Raw genomic sequence first — 21,095 nt, 5'->3', positions numbered from 1 at the left:
CAGTGTATTCAGTATATATTCACTTGCTCTGTGTATTGTGGTACACTGATACTATACTGTGATTATTTGCTGTGTTTGGTGTATTTTATATCTCCGTGTGATTACGGTTTGTAATAATAAATATTACCTTTATTTACTCTGCAGTCGTGTACACTTCGTAGCAAAGCAAGTAGACGAACATTAATACAAAAGAAAGGTAGGGGAGCTGAGCATAACCCCAGTGACCCTGATATAAAGGAGGTGGTAATAGTGGGGGGCACGAGCCGGGGAGTCCTGCCACTAATACTGCGCGCCCTTTAACAGTTGTCAATCAATCTCACCAGAAACAGAAGTGACGGAGAACGACTCCAGGACTTAGTCACGGCCTCGATTTTAGGGAAGTGACTTGTAACCTGTTCAATTACTGTAATAAAACGTTCCTGAAACAAAACCTCAAAGTTTCATGAGTTTATTCAGCAGAAAGACCACGGAGAATATCACACAAAGCAAAATGTCCGGACGTAAGACACAGTCCATGTTATAGAAGGGTCCCTGGGTCTGGGCTGGAGAGGTCCCCATCTCAGATTGTCACCATCTTTATATCTTCTGACAAGTCGACCGCTGGTGAGTTCATCATCTCCATAAAGTCGCAGTTAGGAAATTTACACATAAAAAACAGAGAACACAACGCTGTGAGGTGCCCGAGCGATGTCCAGGAGTCTACATGCCCGGAGCTCACGGGGATATCTAACTATCTTCTCATCACCATTCAAGGTCATCGTGGAGAAGAGCCAAGAGGAAGCCATCAAATTACTGAGCAATAGACGAGGGAAATCCAGGAGAGGAGAATGTTCTGTGCACAAAAAAGACAAAATGACAGAACATTTAGAAGTGGAATCATATCTGATCAAGCCCGGGGTTTGCAAACCTGCATGCTACCTCCCAACATGTCAATCCCCATTTATTCCCCAATCATGGGACATTTAAAGCCTCCGTCACTGTGCAAATCTATTCCTCAATGTCACTGATATAAGATGGCGGCCTGGTGTCCCTGATATAAGATGGCGGCCTGGTGTCACTGATATAAGATGTCCGCCTGGTGTCACTGATATAAGATGGCGGCCTGGTGTCACTGATATAAGATGGCGGCCTGGTGTCACTGATATAAGATGGTGGCCTGGTGTCACTGATATAAGATGGCGGCCTGGTGTCACTGATATAAGATGTCCACCTGGTGTCACTGATATAAGATGGCGGTCTGGTGTCACTGATATAAGATGGTGGCCTGGTGTCACTGATATAAGATGTCCGCCTGGTGTCACTGATATAAGATGTCGGCCTGGTGTCACTGATATAAGATGGAGGCCTGGTGTCACTGATATAAGATGGAGGCCTGGTGTCACTGATATAAGATGGAGGCCTGGTGTCACTGATATAAGATGGAGGCCTGGTGTCACTGATATAAGATGGCCGCCTGGTGTCACTGATATAAGATGGAGGCCTGGTGTCACTGATATAAGATGTCCACCTGGTGTCACTGATATAAGATGGCGGCCTGGTGTCACTGATATAAGATGGCGGCCTGGTGTCACTGATATAAGATGGTGGCCTGGTGTCACTGATATAAGATGGCGGCCTGGTGTCACTGATATAAGATGTCCACCTGGTGTCACTGATATAAGATGGCGGTCTGGTGTCACTGATATAAGATGGTGGCCTGGTGTCACTGATATAAGATGGCGGCCTGGTGTCACTGATATATGATGGCGGTCTGGTGTCACTGATATAAGATGGCTGCCTGGTGTCACTGATATAAGATGTCCACCTGGTGTCACTGATATAAGATGGCGGCCTGGTGTCACTGATATAAGATGGCCGCCTGGTGTCACTGATATAAGATCGCGGCCTGGTGTCACTGATGTAAGATGTCCACCTAGTGTCACTGATATAAGATGGCGGCCTGGTGTCACTGATATATGTCCACCTAGTGTCACTGATATAAGATGGCGGCCTGGTGTCACTGATATAAGATGTCCACCTGGTGTCACTGATATAAGATGGCGGCCTGGTGTCACTGATATAAGATGGCGGCCTGGTGTCACTGATATAAGATGGTGGCCTGGTGTCACTGATATAAGATGGCGGCCTGGTGTCACTGATATAAGATGTCCACCTGGTGTCACTGATATAAGATGGCGGTCTGGTGTCACTGATATAAGATGGCGGCCTGGTGTCACTGATATAAGATGGCGGCCTGGTGTCACTGATATAAGATGGCGGCCTGGTGTCACTGATATAAGATGGCGGCCTGGTGTCACTGATATAAGATGGCGGCCTGGTGTCACTGATATAAGATGGCGGCCTGGTGTCACTGATATAAGATGGCGGCCTGGTGTCACTGATATAAGATGGCGGCCTGGTGTCACTGATATAAGATGGCGGCCTGGTGTCACTGATATAAGATGGCCGCCTGGTGTCACTGATATAAGATGGCCGCCTGGTGTCACTGATATAAGATGGCCGCCTGGTGTCACTGATATAAGATGGCTGTCTGGTGTCACTGATATAAGATGGCCGCCTGGTGTCACTGATATAAGATGGCTGTCTGGTGTCACTGATATAAGATGGCGGCCTGGTGTCACTGATATAAGATGGCTGTCTGGTGTCATTGATATAAGATGGCTGCCATGTAGAAATACTGACGCACTGTCAGAGCCCCTCTACATGCAGCGCGTGCCAGTCGCACCGTAATGCAGCCATTTGAAGAATATGACGCAGCAGTTTGATAATCAGAATAGTGGTGTAAACAGTTCTGGAAAGATTCCCGCTCTGGGCAGTTCTGATGTTCCTTCGATGCACGTATCAGTAAAGGTGGATAACGGCTTCAGCCTAAACACACTGTCCCCTCATGTATTCCCGCCAGTAGGGGTTGTGATCCGTGTGCCAGGGCTGCGGTGTGGTGACGTCCGGCCCGTTCTGTGCAAATTCATAAGTTGATGTAGAAACTGTTGTAAACCTCCTAATAACGGGACATTTATCATTCTTACGTCATGATTGTTTGTCTCTCGTGTTCCGTCCGATGTAGAATGAGGCGATGAGGAACGGAGATGTCGTCACAATCAGCGCCACAACACCCCCTATTATTGACTTCTGAAAACAATCCAAACAAGTCGATTCTGCAAAACAAGAAGACAGAAACCATCAAGGTTGGGAGCAAAGTTTCCATTATCGCTCCTGAGGCCTGGGGTCTATTCTTGACTAACTCTACATGAGATCTACTCTAGAAGTTTTCAGTCCTACATGAGATCTACTCTAGAAGTTTTCAGTCCTACATAAGATCTACTCTACAAGTTGTTAGTCCTACATGAGATCTACTCTACAAGTTGTTAGTCCTACATGAGATCTACTCTACAAGATGTTAGTCCTACATGAGATCTACTCTACAAGTTGTCAGTCCTACATGAGATCTACTCTACAAGTTGTTAGTCCTACATGAGATCTACTCTAGAAGTTGTTAGTCCTACATGAGATCTACTCTACAAGTTGTTAGTCCTACATGAGATCTACTCTACAAGATATTAGTCCTACATGAGATCTACTCTAGAAGTTGTTAGCCCTACATGAGATCTACTCTAGAAGTTGTTAGCCCTACATGAGATCTACTCTAGAAGTTGTCAATCCTACATGAGATCTACTCTAGATATTCTCAACCCTACAGGAGATGTCTCACGGTCTGTGGGTATGTGGACCCGCTAGGCTGCGCCACCGTAGCGGGGAGGCAGCTGGCCAAGCTACAGAGCACTCAATCAAAACAAAGTCCCGCTGTAGGGTACTTGAATAGTCTAGACAGTGGCAGAGGCTTTAGCATGGATGGAGGTGGGCGCAGCAGGTTGCGCCAGACGTGGTGGATGACAGCAGGTGCACTAGGACACGGCTCCAAACACTAACAGGCTCAGGAACAGGGACACAGCATGGGATATAGGATACAGGTAACAGGGCACAGGTAACAACGGGAACAGGATAACACTAAGGGACTATTTGCAAAACTGACATGGGTATACTAACAACACTCAGGCAATGAACAAAGGGACAGGGCCCTTCTTATAGTCCAGGGTGATCATGGGCTAATTGATGATGACTCCCATGTGTGCGTGCTGGCCCTTTAAGGCAAGGCGCGAGCGTGCGTGTGCACCCTATGGGACACAGCGGACCGGAGCGTAAGTGAGCACTGGCGTCTCCTGGGAAGGAGATGCGGGCCAGCTCTCTCAGGCCCCTGTCTGCGGCCGCCGGGGGGAGAGTAATCCCGGCGGTACGTGGCCATGGACGCTTCAATATGTTCTCAACCCTACATATCATCTTCTCAACTCTACATATGTCATTTTCTAGATGATGTCAGCCCTAAATATGATATTTTCTAGATGTCCTTTACCCTACACAAGATCTACTCTAGATGTTCTCAACCCTACATAAGATGTTCTCAACCCTACATGAGAACATCTTATGTAGGGTTGAGAACATCTTATGTAGGGTTGAGACCATCTTATGTAGGGTTGAGAACATCTTATGTAGGGTTGAGAACATCTTATGTAGGGTTGAGACCATCTTATGTAGGGTTGAGAACATCTTATGTAGGGTTGAGAACATCTTAAGTCTACATATGATCTTCTCAAGATGTTCTCATTCCTACATATGATCTTTTCTAGATGATCTCAACCTTAAATATGATATTTTCTAGATGTCCTGTACCCTACACAAGATCTACTCTAGATGTTCTTAACGCTACATAAGATGTTCTCAACCCTACACATGATCTTCTCTAGATGTTCTCAACTCTACATGTGATCTTCTCTATATGTTCTTATCTCTACAGAAGATCTACTCTAGATGTTCTTAACCCTACATGTGATCCTCTTTATATGTTTTTTAATCCTAAACAAGATCTCCTCGAAATGTTCTCAACCCTACCTTTGCACTTCTCTACATGTCATCTCTACATGTTATTAACCCTACATGTGATCCTCCCTACATGTCATCTCTACATGTTATTAACCCTACATGTGATCCTCCCTACATGTGATCTCTACATGTTATGAACCCTACATGTGATCCTCTGTACATGGGATTTCTACATGTTATTAACCCTACATGTGATCCTCCCTACATGTGATCTCTGCATGTTATTAACCCTATATGTGATCCTCTCTACATGTGATCTCTGCATGTTATTAACCCTATATGTGATCCTCCCTACATGTGATCTCTACATGTTATTAACCCTACATGTGATCCTCCCTACATGTGATCTCTGCATGTTATTAACCCTACATGTGATCCTCCCTACATGTGATCTCTGCATGTTATTAACCCTATATGTGATCCTCTCTACATGTGATCTCTGCATGTTATTAACCCTATATGTGATCCTCCCTACATGTGATCTCTGCATGTTATTAACCCTATATGTGATCCTCCCTACATGTGATCTCTGCATGTTATTAACCCTATATGTGATCCTCTCTACATGTGATCTCTGCATGTTATTAACCCTACATGTGATCCTCCCTACATGTGATCTCTGCATGTTATTAACCCTATATGTGATCCTCTCTACATGTGATCTCTGCATGTTATTAACCCTATATGTGATCCTCCCTACATGTGATCTCTGCATGTTATTAACCCTATATGTGATCCTCTCTACATGTGATCTCTGCATGTTATTAACCCTATATCTGATCCTCTCTACATGTGATCTCTGCATGTTATTAACCCTACATGTGATCCTCTCTACATGTGATCTCTACATGTTATTAAGCCTACATGTTATGAACCCTACATGTGATCCTCTGTACATGGGATTTCTACATGTTATTAACCCTACATGTGATCCTCCCTACATGTGATCTCTGCATGTTATTAACCCTATATGTGATCCTCTCTACATGTGATCTCTGCATGTTATTAACCCTATATGTGATCCTCCCTACATGTGATCTCTACATGTTATTAACCCTACATGTGATCCTCCCTACATGTGATCTCTGCATGTTATTAACCCTATATGTGATCCTCTCTACATGTGATCTCTGCATGTTATTAACCCTACATGTGATCCTCCCTACATGTGATCTCTGCATGTTATTAACCCTATATGTGATCCTCTCTACATGTGATCTCTGCATGTTATTAACCCTATATGTGATCCTCCCTACATGTGATCTCTGCATGTTATTAACCCTATATGTGATCCTCTCTACATGTGATCTCTGCATGTTATTAACCCTATATCTGATCCTCTCTACATGTGATCTCTGCATGTTATTAACCCTACATGTGATCCTCTCTACATGTGATCTCTACATGTTATTAAGCCTACATGTGATCCTCCTTCAGAATAGAGACAACGACAATTGCCCAAGATGTTCTGAGAATGGAGCTGACCTCATCCACCTGATATGGAGATGACACTGATCCCGCTCTTTATTATGGGCGATGGAGATTATATCAGGAATTGCCCGTTAAGAAATAGTTTTAGAAATTCTGTTTGTGGAAAGGCTGGTAATTATTCAAAAATCAGGTCAAGTGTCATGTGTTGGGGGATGGAAACATTGGGTGAATAGGGTCATAAGACGTGTTACTATGAAGTGCAAAATGATGATACTCAAAAATTTGTTTGTAAACGGGATTGGAAGATGAAGATTAGGAATAAACAACAGAAAAGTGCGTTGGGAGGACGGTGTTTTTTATCTTCCTTCTTTCTCCAATGTTTGGGTGGATTCAGAGGTTGGGTGGGATGGGTGGCAATAACAAATTGGTCATTTAGTGAGTTTTATATTTTTTGCACTGCAGATGGTGTAATAGATATATATGCAGTGTGTGTGTGTGTGTGTGTGTGTGGGTGTGTGTGTGTGTGTGTGTATATGTGTATATATATAACACTCTGTTCATAGAGATTGAATATGTGTTGATGGAGACTTGAGGTCGCTCCGGCCCCTGACGGAGACCTCTGTGAGAACCTCTAGGTTGAGGTTAATGCTGCAACTCTATAAATATCTCTACTATTCACATATTTTATTTACGTATTGGAAGTAAATGGCCGAACTGTCCACATTGGGGCGTCAGGCCTCACTTCACTGAATGCTGAAAGAGCCGACGTGAAGGCCAAACGTCTACAATACTAATATCATGTAGTATAAGGGGGTCAATAACAAGTCAAGGTCACAGATTAGATGGGGGCAGGTGCTCTGATTGAAAGGTTTCTGTAACGGTCTACAATGGAAGTCACTGGTTTTGCTGGTAACCAGAGTTATATTTTAAGGCTCTATAAGGGGTCGGACATTGACTCATGGCATAGTCACCTATAGGGGGAACTAGAGTGACCGTTTTCTTCCATCTGATGGAGGAGGAGAGCTGTTTTACATACTTTTTTCCAAGGAAACTTTGGCCTAAGGACTACTAGTCGGATTTCCGCAAGGAAAATCAGTGCCTTCCTTTAATTTGATTCATTTGAGAGAATGTACATGAAGACTAATCTCCACTACAACCTGGCACTTAAAGTAAATCTCCACGTTTAACCTTTTTTTTTCTTTTTAGGTTCAACATTCCGTACTGATTGATTTTATAATATGTCTTTTGACTAATCAGAGCACCAAATCCGCCGCCTAGACAGAGCTACATGCTTAAATTGTCTGTAGGCAGCCACCACTAGGGGGAGCTCTGGAGCTTACTGTTCATGCATGGATATACAGCATTGATATGAGAGTAAGCTCCCCCTAGTGGTGGTAACAGGCAGACAGAATGTTAACATGTAACTCCATGTCTATGCAGGAGATTAGGAGCTCTTTTTCAGAACAACAGAGCTCTGATCTGTAGAAAGACATATTATAAAACTATTCAGTACAGAACGTAGGACATGTTTTTTTTTTCCTCTAAAAAAAAAATGGTGGTCAAGGTGGACGTACTTTATAAGATCTGTGGAGGTCACAATTACTAGACCATTGATCTGACTTCTATGAAATTAATGAGTTCATATAAGAAGAATAGTCCCAATAACAAAGCAAGCCAAAAAATATGAAGAGGGGGAGGGGCGACATCCGATGAAATCCTTCATTATATGTTCAGCACAGCTCGAGAAAAGTGGAGCGGAGACCATAATGGAGGATTTCATTGGATACTTTTCATATTTCTTGGATCCCTGATTGACAATTTATGAATATGTATGCGGGACGACCCCATAAACGCAAAACAAAGGCACCTTATAATTCCATTATATTACAAACCAACAAATAATAACCTGACGTCTTCATTCTATGGTTGGGAGACATCATCCCATCCATTATCACATCTTAAGAGAAGATTCCATTGGTGACAGAAGACAATGGTTCTTTTTGCAGATGCGACAGATAAGGGGGGAGGATAATTAGAAAATGGAAGGATGACTATACATCGGGAAAAAATGTCCCACAAATTTCCCATATAAAATGAGGGGGCAGTCGCCCGGCACTCATAAACTATATGACATCCGTTTAACGTCTAACTCATGAACTCTCATGACTTTATCAGAACATATCCATTAAATGGATCCCATAAGAGTCTATGTGTGATGAATGCCATTGTTAGACATCCTGTACTGATCCTGAGTTATATCTTGTATTATACTCCAGAGCTGCACTCACTATTCTGCTGGTGGAGTCACTGTGTACATACATTACATTACTTATCCTGTACTGATCCTGAGTTACTTCCTGTATCTCTTTATTTTATATAAATTTACAAAACATAAACTGAAAAACAAATACATAACTAATTCCATATAACCAAAAAGTCACAACCCAATTCTTATAAACAAATTTTCTTATATACATCTCTGTATATGAGAAGAGAAAACTATACCAGACCCGGCCACATACACCCCACTCTTATATACTTACATCTACACTTCATCCGAAGCTAAACAATAACTAGAATATATACAAACATCGTATAAACGTAATCCAAAGTACTAACAGAAAATCCCCCGACCCGCGTCACCCAAGGGCCTAAAGAAACAACATAATAATGATGATAATAATAATCAAACAACATAATAATAATAATAACAAATGAAATAATAATAATAATAATAATAATAATAATAATAATAATAACAAAAACAATCCAAAATATAATAATACTAATCCCAATTTTTTTTTTTTTATTTTTTTTTTTTTTTTTATACTTTTTTTTTTTTTTTTTTATATATATATATTTTTTAATCACACTATACACATCCTGACTTTCCCTAACCTTACCCTTCTTACCTAAACTCCACCACCCCAGCCAGCATCTCGCCTCATGTCCTCTCACGTCCGCATAGTCCAGATGCTGGCCCCCACCACCACACCCAACACCCCAGCCCAGCCCCCCGCCCCATGTCCTCCCATGTCCGCATAGTCCGGGGCTGGGTCAGGCAAACCCCCCCCCCCGACCCCTCCCAACCTATCTATTAACCCCCTTAAGTCTATCCCTATTCTAACAACATTTTTACAATATAATACAATACACATCACCAACTTGTCCAAATACCAAACCATATACAAAATACACCGTACCCGAAAGCACCAGGTTCGGTCGCTTGTAAACCTTTTTCCTGCCATTTCAATCCTAAACAAAACAAAAATCTTCCTGTGCTTACCTAGCCCATCACCAGATAGAGAGAAGGGAAAGCCCCCCCCCCAGCACCCCCCCAGAGGCCAAGGTACCACGTCCACCGCTGCACCCTCCCTATCGCTTGCCCTATCTCCTTACCCTATTACTAGCCCTTTCTTGACCCTATTGAAAGCTGACCCTATGCTGACCCTCACCTTTCCCTTATTCCGAGCCCTATCGCTATATTTGTTTTGGTGCCTCAGCGGAACGCAGACCCCCACCTCCAGTTGAGCACCGGTGACGACCCCCCCCTCCCTCATGAAGGCAGACACATTAAGGCACCCAAAAGGAAAAGCCCCTCCAAAGACGAGAGGCTTTGGATGCTCCCAATCTGCCAACCTCCAAAGAATGCACCTTCACCAGGTCACCCATGATATTGCTAACAACCTCATCCACTAGGAGGATTTTCTTCTGGGTAGAAACTAGACATCGTGCATTCCACATAAAGTGCCTGACCACTATACTGACTAGAAACAAGGTGCAATGGTCCCTACCACCGAGGTCTCCGAACACTCCATAGGCCCACCCAGCATAGGAGAGGCTGGTTAGGCCTGGCCAGCCAATGGAGGCTCCCACCCTTTTGTATACCTCTGTATTGAAAGGGCAATGAAGCAGGAAATGCTCCATGCTTTCCAGCACTCCGCCGCACTCCTCCCGGGGGCAATCCCGATCATCAGAGCTTCTGCACTTTAGATTGCCCCTCACATACAGTCTCCCATGGAAGCAACGCCAAGCCAGATCCCAAAACTTCTGGGGAATCCTCGCTGAATTTAAAAGTTTTAATCCCACCCCGAGGTCACTACTTGTGCAGTCTTTGAGCGCCAGGGGCTTCTGGAAGTGGGTCATCAGGACCCTCCTGTCAAGAAATTTTCTCGACATGGTCCTGATCTCCCACACCTCCAGACCCCACCGGCGAACAATCTTCAGCGCCAGGGTGGCATAAGCCGGGAGATGTCCGTGAGGTGTACGCAGGTCTTTCACTTGCCCTCCTCTCTCCCATTCCTGGAAGAAAGGCCGAAACCACCCCCTGCAGGAGGATATCCACCAAGGAGCCCTCTCTTGCCAGAGGTTTGCCAGGTTGATCTTAACAAAGGTGTTCACTAGGAACACCACCGGGTTAACCATACCTAACCCGCCTAGTGTCCTTGGTAGGTAAGTAACCTCCCTCTTGATTAGGTTGAGCCTGTTCCCCCATAACAGCTGGAAGAACAGGCTATAGACCCGAGTCCAGAGAGGTTCTGGCAAGATGCACACACTGCCCAGGTAAAGCAACATGGGCACCAGGTAGGCCTTGGCCAAGTGAACCCTTTCCCTCAGGGTTAAGGACCAACCCTTCCATTGGTCGACCTTCTGGGCAACTAGATTCAGCCTATCCTCCCAGTTCTTCTTGGGGTAATCACCCGGGCCAAATTCGACTCCTAAGATCTTAGCAGACCCCTGAGGCTCTGGAAGGGTGTCCGGGAGATCAAAACCAGGATCTCCTCCTCCCAGCCAGAGACTTTTGCACTTATCCCGGTTGATCTTGGACCCAGATGCCAATGAGTAACGCTCCACTTCCGACATCACCCACTCTGCCTCCCCTCTCGAGGAGACAAAAATGGAGACGTCGTCTGCGTACGCAACCACCCTCTGAGTGGCCTCCGGCCCCTCCAGGCCGGCCCCGACTCCCGCCAATGGCCCACGATCGATCCTTTTAAGAAAAGGATCAATTGCGAACGCATATAGCAAAGGGCTCAAGGGACAACCCTGGCGGACACCAGACCCAACCTCAAAGGGGGTTCCAACCCAACCGTTCACCAGCGCAAAAGTCTCAGCCCCAGTGTATAAGGTCTGTAGCCAATTGACAAACCCCCCCGGTAGGCCGTACCTCAGAAGGACCGACCAGAGGTACTCGTGGTCCACCCGGTCAAAAGCCTTGGCCTGGTCCAAGGACAGGATGTACCCCTCCCACCGACCAGAATTTCCCTGCTCCACTGCCTCTCTGACACTGAGGACAGCACTAAATGTGCTGCGGCCTGGAACAGAGCAATGCTGGACCGGCGAAAGGAGCCGGGATGCAAACTTCACCAGCCGATTAAACAGCACCTTTGCGAGAACCTTTCTGTCCGTATTGAGCAGCGCTATGGGACGCCAATTCTCAATACGGGTCGAGTCTTTACCCTTCGATAAAATGATCAAGGCCGACCTCCTCATTGACATTGGCAAAGTACCCGAGGAAAGGCACTCATTAAACACCTCAGTCAAGAGGGGAACTAGGGTTCCTTTAAAAGTCTTATAAAACTCGGATGTTAAGCCATCCGGCCCTGGCGATTTTTTGAGGGCAAGCCCATCAATCGCCAATCCAACTTCCTCTTCCTTGATCGAGTCTATCAAAACACCGAGAGAGGGGTCTACCCCTGGCTCAGGGATGGTTTCAGCCAGGAAAGCCGACATCTCGTCTCGGTTTGGATCTTGCTTCCCCAAGAGGTGCGAGTAGAAGGATCTGACGACCTCCAAGATCCCTGATTTGGATCTCTTCAGAGATCCTGTACTATCAATCAGTCCTGTCACAACCTTACGACTCACTGACATCTTACAGTTCCTGTAGGGGTCGGGCGAGCGGTACTTCCCGAAATCCCTCTCAAGAACTAAAGATGTGTGCCTATCATACTGACACCTCCTGAGCAAAGCTTTCACCACGGAGATCTCCTCCCCACTACCCCCGGTTGAGACCAGATGTTCGAGTTTCCCCCTCAGTTCCTGATATAGGCGGTACCTACTCATGGACCTGAGGCTTGAGAGCCTGCGGAAAAATCCTGCCACCCGGACTTTAAACAACTCCCACCACTCAGACTTAGTACCACTGAGATCCAACAAAGGTACCTGGCTCTGAAGAAAATCCTCAAAGGCCTGTCTTATCTCCGCTTCTTCCAAGAGAATAGAATTCAGCCTCCATATACCTCTTCCCATCTGGAGGGACTCTGCAATGTTCAAAGAGAAAATAATCATACAGTGATCGGAGAACTCCACCTCAACAACGGACACTGGTGAAGAGATGGCTTCCTCCTTCAAGAAAAACCTGTCTATCCTAGACCTACAACTACCTCTACGATAGGTGAAGCCCGAGTGGCCTGGGGTATGCCTGATGTGGATATCCACCAGGCGAGCATCGCTAACTATATTTTTTAATGCTACACTATCATAGGTCAATTTTTTATCTCCGGAACCTCCTCTATCTCGGGGCCTCACGACAGTATTGAAGTCCCCTCCAAAGATAACTTGTCGACCTGAAAAAAGGAAAGGCTTAATCCTCATGAAGAGACTTTTACGGTCCCATTTGCTCTGGGGTCCGTATATATTGATTAGTCTTAATTCCTGTCCCCTCATGAGGACATCTAAGATCAAGCACCTCCCCATTTCTAACTCAATCATCCGTCGGCATGTTACCGGTGCGGTGAAAAGGACCGCCACTCCGCTATAGGGCTCAGCCGCAAGAGACCAGTAGGAGGGCCCGCGTCGCCACTCCCTCCTAGATTTAACGACGTCTGCCAAAAGTGACAGCCTGGTCTCCTGCAAAAACAAAATGTCGGCTTCAACTCGGCCAAGAAAATCAAAGGCTGCAAATCTCGCCCTATCTGACTTAATGCTGGCAACGTTAATTGATGCCAGCGTCAACGGAGTGGGTGCCGCCATCATGGATGTTTGAGTTAGACGGCTTTCTTCTTCCCACCCCCTCCTCTATCTGATGAGGACCCCCCTTCTTTGCCTCGCTTCTTGCAAACTGAGGAGTCCATACTCACCACCCTATTCCCATCTTCATCCCCAAGTTCCGGGTCAACCTCCCCCTCTGGGGGCAACGGCCCCTGCAGCAGGGGAGGCTCAACGACTCTAGGGTGCCCTACCATGCCCTCCCTCTTAGTATGAGAGGCTGGAATGTCCACAAGAGCATGGTATCGATCAGTAGAGCGCACCAGGGGGGTACAGGATTTACCTTCCTGGGCCAGGGCGGGGCCAGATGTATTTGGCCCTTGGGTTTTGCCCGGTGTCCCTTTTGCTGTAGGCTGAGTCCTCTCTTCCTCTCCCACACTTTCATAGTGGGAGGACTGAGAGTCCTCAGCCCTCTGCTCCCTTTGGATCCTCCTCATCTCCCCGTTCAATTCGGCCTCCCCAGAGGCATCAGCTTCAGGGGGGGCATCCAGATCCGAATCAGAGGTCGTCCCAGTTTCCTGGAACGCCCTCCAAATCCTCTCCTTCCTTCGCTTCTCCGCCCTTCTCTGGCGAGAAGGGGGACCCTTCTTTGCATTCTTCCCTTGCCCCTGTGCCCCATCGTCCCTGCCCGCACCCTCACCCACGGAGGCCTCCCTCCTTTCATCCTCCGCAGGTTTGGAACAGGCATTGACAACAGAGCGAGGACACCGACTGAACGGGTGACCTAAGTCACCACACAGGTTGCAGCGAATACGGTCACACGATGCGGCTAGATGACCAATCCCCCCACAATGAGCACACTTCTGCACCTTGCAGCCTGCACTCAAATGTGAGGGGTCGCCACACCGGTGACACAACTTCGGCTGCCCCTGGTAGAAGACAAGGATCCGATCTCTTCCCAGGAAAGCAGACGATGGTATGTGGGACACCGTCTGTCCCAGACGCTTTAGTTTAACCATGAACGTCCAGGCCCCTGACCAGATGCCAAACTCATCCATGTTCTTCCGTGGCATCTCTACTACCTCTCCGTACCTTCCCAACCAGGTCATGATATCAATACAAGAGAGTGACTCGTTACGGGTAAGAACGGTCACTCTCTTGGGACCACTCTGGCGAGAAATTGCTTGTGCAGCAAAGTCTCGCCAGCCAGGCTCGTCCTTCATCAGCTCGTAGTTCCCCCAGAAGACCTCAAGGCCCCCTAGGTGAACAAAGCTGATGTCAAACTCGACCGAGCCATGAGGATGTATCAAGGCAAAGATGTCACTCGCCTTGAAGCCCATCCCCAGCAGCAGCTCCACCACCCTCTTTCTGGGAGGGCACGCATCATTGCCACGCCACCGGAGACGGACCACATTCCTCCTGGCTACAGCCTGCCCGGCTGTTGGGAGCGACCACTGATCTCCTCGTTGCTCTCGGAAGGCATTTAGACCATATCTGTCTATCCAGAAAGACAGGTCCTTCTGCACTCCCCCTATGGTTAGGGTTTGCTTTCCCTCTCTTAAAGCGTCCAAGAGACGTTGTTGCAAGTTACCGTCCCCGGACCTTGAGGATGAAGATGGGTGGGCCCGCTGTCCCCCCGCTGCCACACCAGCATAAGACCTGCCGGATGTCACAGCAAGAGGAGCGCCAGGCCCATTGCCCCTGGTTGATACCCCATCCCCACCACCCACCACCTCACCACCTACAGACACAGCACTCAACACCCCATTACCAGCAGACACTCCAGCATCTTCATTTACAGACACCTGCATACCCCCAGCAGTTCCCACATCCACAGCCGCAACTTTTTTATTTAACCCACCAGGTCCCCCTGCAGTCATCCTTCTGGCCAGGCCTGGTCCTATGTTATGTATTTTTTCTGTGCATTTTGTGTGGGTAGACACTGCTTCAGTCTCCGCATCATCAGGCACCTTTGCAGGGACGCCACCAGATGTTATAAGCGGTGTCCCCGCTGTGCCCTCCGCCTCATTAACCTCCATCTTTTCTATGTGCGGAACACTTTTGGGAAAGGGGCCACCGCCGCCCCCGACGCCAGCAGCCCCCTTCTCGCCTACACCACTTTTCAGTGATGCGGACGAAGGAGCCACTGACGTCACTGGAGCCGCCTCCGGCGCCGGACCACTCCCCCCTCCCACAGAGGAGTGGCCAACAGAGCCGGAGCCCCCTCTGTGACCGCCCTTGTCCGGAACGTCTGACGGCTTTACTGCGACACCGACAGACTTCCGGCTTTCAGACACCACATCCGGTTTCTGGTTTACCCGTTCTCCAGACCGCTGACTCGCATCAGAGACCAGTTTCCCGGGCTCGCCATTAACCGGACACGGGGACACACCCCCTGGCGTCACCAGGCCACCAGTACCGCCCCCTTTGCAGGGGTTGGCGTCCGGCGCCATTTTGACCACCACGTGTTCTAATGCCGGACCCGTAACACTCTCCCCGCATTCCCGCTCCAGCCCCACTGCAGAGGCTTGAGCTGGGGGTCTTGCGGGACCTGCGCTCTGATCCTGACTTTCATCAGGCTCAGAGCACAGGAAGGATCTTGCTGTATACACCATTTTAAATGAACCTTCAGCAGATTTTTTTTCCTTTGTCTTTTTTTTCTTCTTAAATTTTTTTTTCTTTTGCTTTTCCTCCTCTGCGGCTAACTCCGCACCGAAACAAAATCCCTGGAAGGATACCGGCGACTCCACGTTACGGATCTGTGTAAGTAATCCTGGAGGCCGCTCACTGTCAGTATCAAAACTCTCCTGATTTCTCCCAGCTGTGAGTTCACCCTCCTCCTCCTCACTGCTCCTGGGTGCCTCAGAATCTGAGCCTTCTCTGGACTTTGCATTTTCATGCTCCATTTTCTCCCCCACATTTTCCTTTGCTGTGTCTTCCTCCACACATTCTATTTTTATAGGTTCTGCCATCTCGGCAAACCTCTCTTCATTTTTTAATTTTTCACCAAACACCCCTCCGCCTGCCAAAATCTCCTCACGTCTCTCTTCCACTTCTTTTATTTCCTCCAACAAGGATTTCACATTTAAAAGGTATCGGGACCTCTTACCTCCTGAGGCTTTTGCAGCTCTTCCTCTGGCGACCGCCAAGTCCGCACGGAGCCGTTGCAGCGACTTCCTGAGGTCCCGATACTCCTCCAACCGCATAGCCAGACGGGAGCTGAAGTTCTCCACCGTCTCTCCGGTCCTCAGCTGTCCCCATTCCTCCACACGACCGTCATCCAAATGTCCGGACAGTGCTGGTCCTTCTCCAGACGACAACACCTCTATCACCATGCCAGACCGCGTCTCCATACCCTTATCCAGGGTTCCAGCCACGGGGCGAGCCAGGACAGCCTTGCCCCGAGATGATCTCCTCACCCCCGCGACCGTTTGCATATTCCCAGCCAGCTGGGATGACCCTCTACCCCCCGCTGGCATGCTCCGGGAGGTAGAGGTCTGAGGCTCCATCCTAGGATGGAACCCCCCTCAGGGTACTTTCCAAGCCTAGGCAGATGGTATGAGGCCTGGGCAGATAGGATAAGGAAAGTCCCTGGATCCAAGGCCTGCACGGAAGTCTCAGCAGCTCTCTCCACACGTCCTACTCCACCCACTCCAGAGCTGCACTGACTATTCTGCTGGTGGAGTCACTGTGTACATACATTACTTATCCTGTACTGATCTTGAGTTACATCCTGTATCTCTTTATTTTATATAAATTTACAAAACATAAACTGAAAAACAAATACATAACTAATTCCATATAACCAAAAAATCACAACCAAATTCTTATACACAAATTTTCTTATATACATTTCTGTATATGAGAAGAGAAAACGATACCAGACCCGGCCACATACACCCCACTCTTATATACTTACATCTACACTTCATCCGAAACTAAACAATAACTAGAATATATACAAACATCATATAAACGTAATCCAAAGTACCAACAGAAAATCCCCCGACCCGCGTCAACCAAGGGCCTAAAGAAACAACATAATAATGATGATAATAATAATAAAACAACAACATAATAATAATAAAATAATAATAATAATAACCCCAAAAATCCAAAATATAATAATACTAATCCCAATTTTTTTTTTTTTTTTTTTTTTTTTTATACTTTTTTTTTTTTTTTTTTATATATATATATTTTTTAATCACACTATACACATCCTGACTTTCCCTAACCTTACCCTTCTTACCTAAACTCCACCACCCCAGCCAGCATCTCGCCTCATGTCCTCTCACGTCCGCATAGTCCAGATGCTGGCCCCCACCACCACACCCAACACCCCAGCCCAGTACCACGTTCACCGCTGCACCCTCCCTATCGCTTGCCCTATCTCCTTACCCTATTACTAACCCTTTCTTGACCCTATTGAAAGCTGACCCTATGCTGACCCTCACCTTTCCCTTATTCCGAGTCCTATCGCTATATTTTTTATTGGTGCCTCAGCGGAACGCAGACCCCCACCTCCAGTTGAGCACCGGTGACGACTCCCCCTCCCTCATGAAGGCAGACACATTAAGGCACCCAAAAGGAAAAGCCCCTCCAAAGACGAGAGGCTTTGGATGCTCCCAATCTGCCAACCTCCAAAGAATGCACCTTCACCAGGTCACCCATGATATTGCTAACAACCTCATCCACTAGGAGGATTTTCTTCTGGGTAGAAACTAGACATCGTGCATTCCACATAAAGTGCCTGACCACTATACTGACTAGAAACAAGGTGCAATGGTCCCTACCACCGAGGTCTCCGAACACTCCATAGGCCCACCCAGCATAGGAGAGGCTGGTTAGGCCTGGCCAACCAATGGAGGCTCCCACCCTTTTGTATACCTCTGTATTGAAAGGGCAATGAAGCAGGAAATGCTCCATGCTTTCCAGCACTCCGCCACACTCCTCCCGGGGGCAATCCCGATCATCAGAGCTTCTGCACTTTAGATTGTCCCTCACATACAGTCTCCCATGGAAGCAACGCCAAGCCAGATCCCAAAACTTCTGGGGAATCCTCGCTGAATTTAAAAGTTTTAATCCCACCCCGAGGTCACTACTTGGGCAGTCTTTGAGCGCCAGGGGCTTCTGGAAGTGGGTCATCAGGACCCTCCTGTCAAGAAATTTTCTCGACATGGTCCTGATCTCCCACACCTCCAGACCCCACCGGCGAACAATCTTCAGCGCCAGGGTGGCATAAGCCGGGAGATGTCCGTGAGGTGTACGCAGGTCTTTCACTTGCCCTCCTCTCTCCCATTCCTGGAAGAAAGGCCGAAACCACCCCCTGCAGGAGGATATCCACCAAGGAGCCCTCTCTTGCCAGAGGTTTGCCAGGTTGATCTTAACAAAGGTGTTCACTAGGAACACCACCGGGTTAACCATACCTAACCCGCCTAGTGTCCTTGGTAGGTAAGTAACCTCCCTCTTGATTAGGTTGAGCCTGTTCCCCCATAACAGCTGGAAGAACAGGCTATAGACCCGAGTCCAGAGAGGTTCTGGCAAGATGCACACACTGCCCAGGTAAAGCAACATGGGCACCAGGTAGGCCTTGGCCAAGTGAACCCTTTCCCTCAGGGTTAAGGACCAACCCTTCCATTGGTCGACCTTCTGGGCAACTAGATTCAGCCTATCCTCCCAGTTCTTCTTGGGGTAATCACCCGGGCCAAATTCGACTCCTAAGATCTTAGCAGACCCCTGAGGCTCTGGAAGGGTGTCCGGGAGATCAAAACCAGGATCTCCTCCTCCCAGCCAGAGACTTTTGCACTTATCCCGGTTGATCTTGGACCCAGATGCCAATGAGTAACGCTCCACTTCCGACATCACCCACTCTGCCTCCCCTCTCGAGGAGACAAAAATGGAGACGTCGTCTGCGTACGCAACCACCCTCTGAGTGGCCTCCGGCCCCTCCAGGCCGGCCCCGACTCCCGCCAATGGCCCACGATCGATCCTTTTAAGAAAAGGATCAATTGCGAACGCATATAGCAAAGGGCTCAAGGGACAACCCTGGCGGACACCAGACCCAACCTCAAAGGGGGTTCCAACCCAACCGTTCACCAGCGCAAAAGTCTCAGCCCCAGTGTATAAGGTCTGTAGCCAATTGACAAACCCCCCCGGTAGGCCGTACCTCAGAAGGACCGACCAGAGGTACTCGTGGTCCACCCGGTCAAAAGCCTTGGCCTGGTCCAAGGACAGGATGTACCCCTCCCACCGACCAGAATTTCCCTGCTCCACTGCCTCTCTGACACTGAGGACAGCACTAAATGTGCTGCGGCCTGGAACAGAGCAATGCTGGACCGGCGAAAGGAGCCGGGATGCAAACTTCACCAGCCGATTAAACAGCACCTTTGCGAGAACCTTTCTGTCCGTATTGAGCAGCGCTATGGGACGCCAATTCTCAATACGGGTCGAGTCTTTACCCTTCGATAAAACGATCAAGCCCGACCTCCTCATTGACATTGGCAAAGTACCCGAGGAAAGGCACTCATTAAACACCTCAGTCAAGAGGGGAACTAGGGTTCCTTTAAAAGTCTTATAAAACTCGGATGTTAAGCCATCCGGCCCTGGCGATTTTTTGAGGGCAAGCCCATCAATCGCCAATCCCACTTCCTCTTCCTTGATCGAATCTATCAAAACACCGAGAGAGGGGTCTACCCCTGGCTCAGGGATGGTTTCAGCCAGGAAAGCCGACATCTCGTCTCGGTTTGGATCTTGCTTCCCCAAGAGGTGCGAGTAGAAGGATCTGACGACCTCCAAGATCCCTGATTTGGATCTCTTCAGAGATCCTGTACTATCAATCAGTCCTGTCACAACCTTACGACTCACTGACATCTTACAGTTCCTGTAGGGGTCGGGCGAGCGGTACCTCCCGAAATCCCTCTCAAGAACTAAAGATGTGTGCCTATCATACTGACACCTCCTGAGCAAAGCTTTCACCACGGAGATCTCCTCCCCACTACCCCCGGTTGAGACCAGATGTTCGAGTTTCCTCCTCAGTTCCTGATATAGGCGGTACCTACTCATGGACCTGAGGCTCGAGAGCCTGCGGAAAAATCCTGCCACCCGGACTTTAAACAACTCCCACCACTCAGACTTAGTACCACTGAGATCCAACAAAGGTACCTGGCTCTGAAGAAAATCCTCAAAGGCCTGTCTTATCTCCGCTTCTTCCAAGAGAGTAGAATTCAGCCTCCATATACCTCTTCCCATCTGGAGGGACTCTGCAATGTTCAAAGAGAAAATAATCATACAGTGATCGGAGAACTCCACCTCAACAACGGACACTGGTGAAGAGATGGCTTCCTCCTTCAAAAAAAACCTGTCTATCCTAGACCTACAACTACCTCTACGATAGGTGAAACCCGAGTGGCCTGGGGTATGCCTGATGTGGATATCCACCAGGCGAGCATCGCTAACTATATTTTTTAATGCTACACTATCGTAGGTCAATTTTTTATCTCCGGAACCTCCTCTATCTCGGGGTCTCATGACAGTATTGAAGTCCCCTCCAAAGATAACTTGTCGACCTGAAAAAAGGAAAGGCTTAATCCTCATGAAGAGACTTTTACGGTCCCATTTGCTCTGGGGTCCGTATATATTGATTAGTCTTAATTCCTGTCCCCTCATGAGGACATCTAAGATCAAGCACCTCCCCATTTCTAACTCAATCATCCGTCGGCATGTTACCGGTGCGGTGAAAAGGACCGCCACTCCGCTATAGGGCTCAGCCGCAAGAGACCAGTAGGAGGGCCCGCGTCGCC

At 47.9% G+C, this 21,095-nt stretch overlaps 1 protein-coding gene across 1 annotated transcript in view; it reads right to left on the bottom strand.

The window, feature by feature from the left end:
• Positions 1-434: 434 nt before the first annotated feature.
• LOC142741936 (Fc receptor-like protein 5) overlaps positions 435-21,095 on the bottom strand; it is an 81,508-nt gene continuing 60,847 nt past the window's right edge. Inside the window, exons 6-7 of the mRNA XM_075851258.1 lie at positions 3,027-3,155; positions 435-832 (exon numbers count right to left, since the gene is read on the bottom strand). Coding sequence (XP_075707373.1) covers positions 3,028-3,155 — 128 coding nt within the window. The 3' untranslated portion in view covers positions 435-832; position 3,027. The remainder of the gene's footprint in view (positions 833-3,026; positions 3,156-21,095) is intronic.

This window comes from Rhinoderma darwinii, chromosome 2, assembly GCF_050947455.1.
Source record: "Rhinoderma darwinii isolate aRhiDar2 chromosome 2, aRhiDar2.hap1, whole genome shotgun sequence".
NCBI lineage: Eukaryota > Metazoa > Chordata > Amphibia > Anura > Rhinodermatidae > Rhinoderma > Rhinoderma darwinii.
Note: the sequence above shows the minus strand (reverse complement) of the source record. Positions and strands in the feature narration are given on the sequence as shown.